Here is a 2,398-nt window from a genome sequence, read left to right as displayed (position 1 = left end):
GCTGCGAGAGTTATTGATTGCAGGGTACACTGAAGAATTCAATGTAGCCAGCGAACTTCGGTTCAAAAGAGACGCCACTTGTAAGTTATCTAACTATTACCATTTCTCTGTAATTTATTTGCCAACATTCTCAGTGATTATCCTGTGGACATGTTGAACTAGCAGAAGTACACAAGTGGCAAGGGTGTATCGTTCATATCTGATGGGCAAGATCTCGCAAGTGTTCAATGTTTTGTTAGATGATGTTCTTGAATTGTATAACTTGACTGTTGATGTCTATGCATTATTTTGGTTCTGTTAGTATGTATAATTTCACGGCATGGCAGTGCGTATTGATGCGGACCGAGGTGGGAGACGAAGTTCTCAGCTGTAGTGGACACTGCTGTTTGGCAACAGGTCACAGCGAGAGAGCAGCTTGGGCAGAGGGAGAGTGAGCAGAGCGCGATAAGACTGTTTACAGATTGAATGCTCTTAGAGCGATGACGCCCTGAGTGTGCAGGTAGAGAGGTGTGTTTATATCGGGGCTGTTTACTGAGCATCACAGTGTGGAATGTGGGTGACTGGAGGGGTGTATTAGGTGCTTCTATTTGGTGTTTGTGTTCTATTTGGCAACACTGACGTCTTCTTTGTTATGCCAATGATTGCCATTAGAATCAGAGAGGAAGAAATGGCTGTTTGAGTGTGAGAGGAGTGGAAAAGGGACTGGTCCAAGTCAAGAATGTAATGAAGGGATCAATTGCCAATCACCAAGGAAACAGTCTTAACTGAAGGACTGTCTTGGGGACCCAAGTTGGTGTGTTTACATTTTCTAATGACAGCAGCATTAATGTGCAAAGTCTTTGGTATTTCAGCCACCAGCCACTCATGACTGACAGTCATCAGTAGGGCCCTATAAAATCCGTGTTGTGGATGGAACACAGAATCTAGACACTAAAATGGAATTCAACAATATTTGAACAATATTTTCTTTTGTTTTTCTATTAAAGTGTGATTTTGAGTGAACCTGAATAAACTGTGAAAAACAGAAACCTAGAAAAACAAAACGGAGAAATCAGGCAAAAAATAGACCTGATTTTATAGGGCCCAACATCAGTCATGATATGTAATCTATTTGTCACCACAGAAGGAGACAGTCACACKCATGTAAGACCATCCTCTTTCAGGTGCTTTCACTGAAGCACTGCCCTATATGCAGGGACAAGGCCTTGGTTGTAGAATACAGTCCAGTATCGTGATGAAACTTAGAGGAGGCTAAGTAGGAAAAAAGATTTCTAGCCTACTGACTTTATGCTCTCTACTCTCACTATTGAATGAATCAAAGACAGCCACAGCCATGACTCCATACTCCAGTGGTCCCTTTCCACACTCTCTCTCCTAATTCTCCAATCCCTCCCCAGAGATGGAGGTGGCCTTAATTCAATTCAGTGCGGGAGAATTAAATTTGATAGCAGAGCCGGCGGGTTAGGAGACACTAAAGGCGCCTGCATGCATCCCAGCTGAAACAGTTCGGAAGAGTTTGTGCATATATTACCACGACATTTGGACTTAAAAAAAAAATCATTTTGGACTTTTGTTCGTTTTGGCTGTTCGGGCACACATTTTTTCTTGAGGCAAGCCGAAGTCTACGCCCTTCGTCGGTGATTGGTCAACAGTAGGGATTCTTCAATAGTTTTTGTTGTTATTCAACGAGAGATGAATGACAACTGCACCAAACATCTTAGYTGTAGATTTTATTTTTATTTCCTCTAAGATCTCCTCTGCAAAAACGTCAAAATTAATGACAGTTTACTTGAGTTATTCATTCAGACTATTTTGAGGAAGTGTATACTGGCTACGGCGTCTTAAAATGGAAAAACAGTACTATTGCCGCCCCCCCCCCCTTGTTTTTCAAGCAAAGGTCTCGGCTAGGCGCCAGCTGAACTGAAGCATGCTGACGCCTTAAGGGAGTCAGTAACCTGAGGACTCTAGAGTCTGAGTGAGGACTCCTTCACCTGGTCACACTGTAGTCTGTTGTTAGACTGCAGGGCACCGCCCCTTACCTATTCTCTCTAAAGTACATGGTGTGAAGCACTGGCTTAACAGAAGCCTGCTGGTCTTAACCTCAGACAAGTATCCACAGTCAATCTCTGTTACAGGTCCGGTCAGCTGCCTCATGTGCTTCTCTCCAGAGAGAGAGACAGAGATTTGGAACCAAGGGGAGGGTTAGAGAGAGGTTAGGGGGATGTAGGGAAGGCTGGAGAGTTTAGAGAGATGGATGGAGGGAGGGAGGGATAGAGGTTAGAGAGATGGATGAGGGAGGGATAGAGGTGAGGGAGGGAGGGATAGAGGTGAGGGAGGGAGGGATAGAGGTTAGGAAGATGGATAGAGGGAGGTGGGATGGAGGGAGGGAAGGATAGAG

At 44.4% G+C, this 2,398-nt stretch overlaps 1 protein-coding gene across 1 annotated transcript in view; it reads left to right on the top strand.

Annotated features, from left to right (window-relative positions):
* Positions 1-319: 319 nt before the first annotated feature.
* LOC112071743 (cingulin) overlaps positions 320-2,398 on the top strand; it is a 30,675-nt gene continuing 28,596 nt past the window's right edge. The window contains 1 exon segment of the mRNA XM_070439493.1: positions 320-347. Within this exon segment, the coding sequence (XP_070295594.1) occupies positions 320-347 (28 nt within the window).

The sequence above is a fragment of the Salvelinus sp. IW2-2015 genome, unplaced genomic scaffold (assembly GCF_002910315.2).
Source record: "Salvelinus sp. IW2-2015 unplaced genomic scaffold, ASM291031v2 Un_scaffold1706, whole genome shotgun sequence".
Lineage (NCBI taxonomy): Eukaryota > Metazoa > Chordata > Actinopteri > Salmoniformes > Salmonidae > Salvelinus > Salvelinus sp. IW2-2015.
Note: the sequence above shows the minus strand (reverse complement) of the source record. Positions and strands in the feature narration are given on the sequence as shown.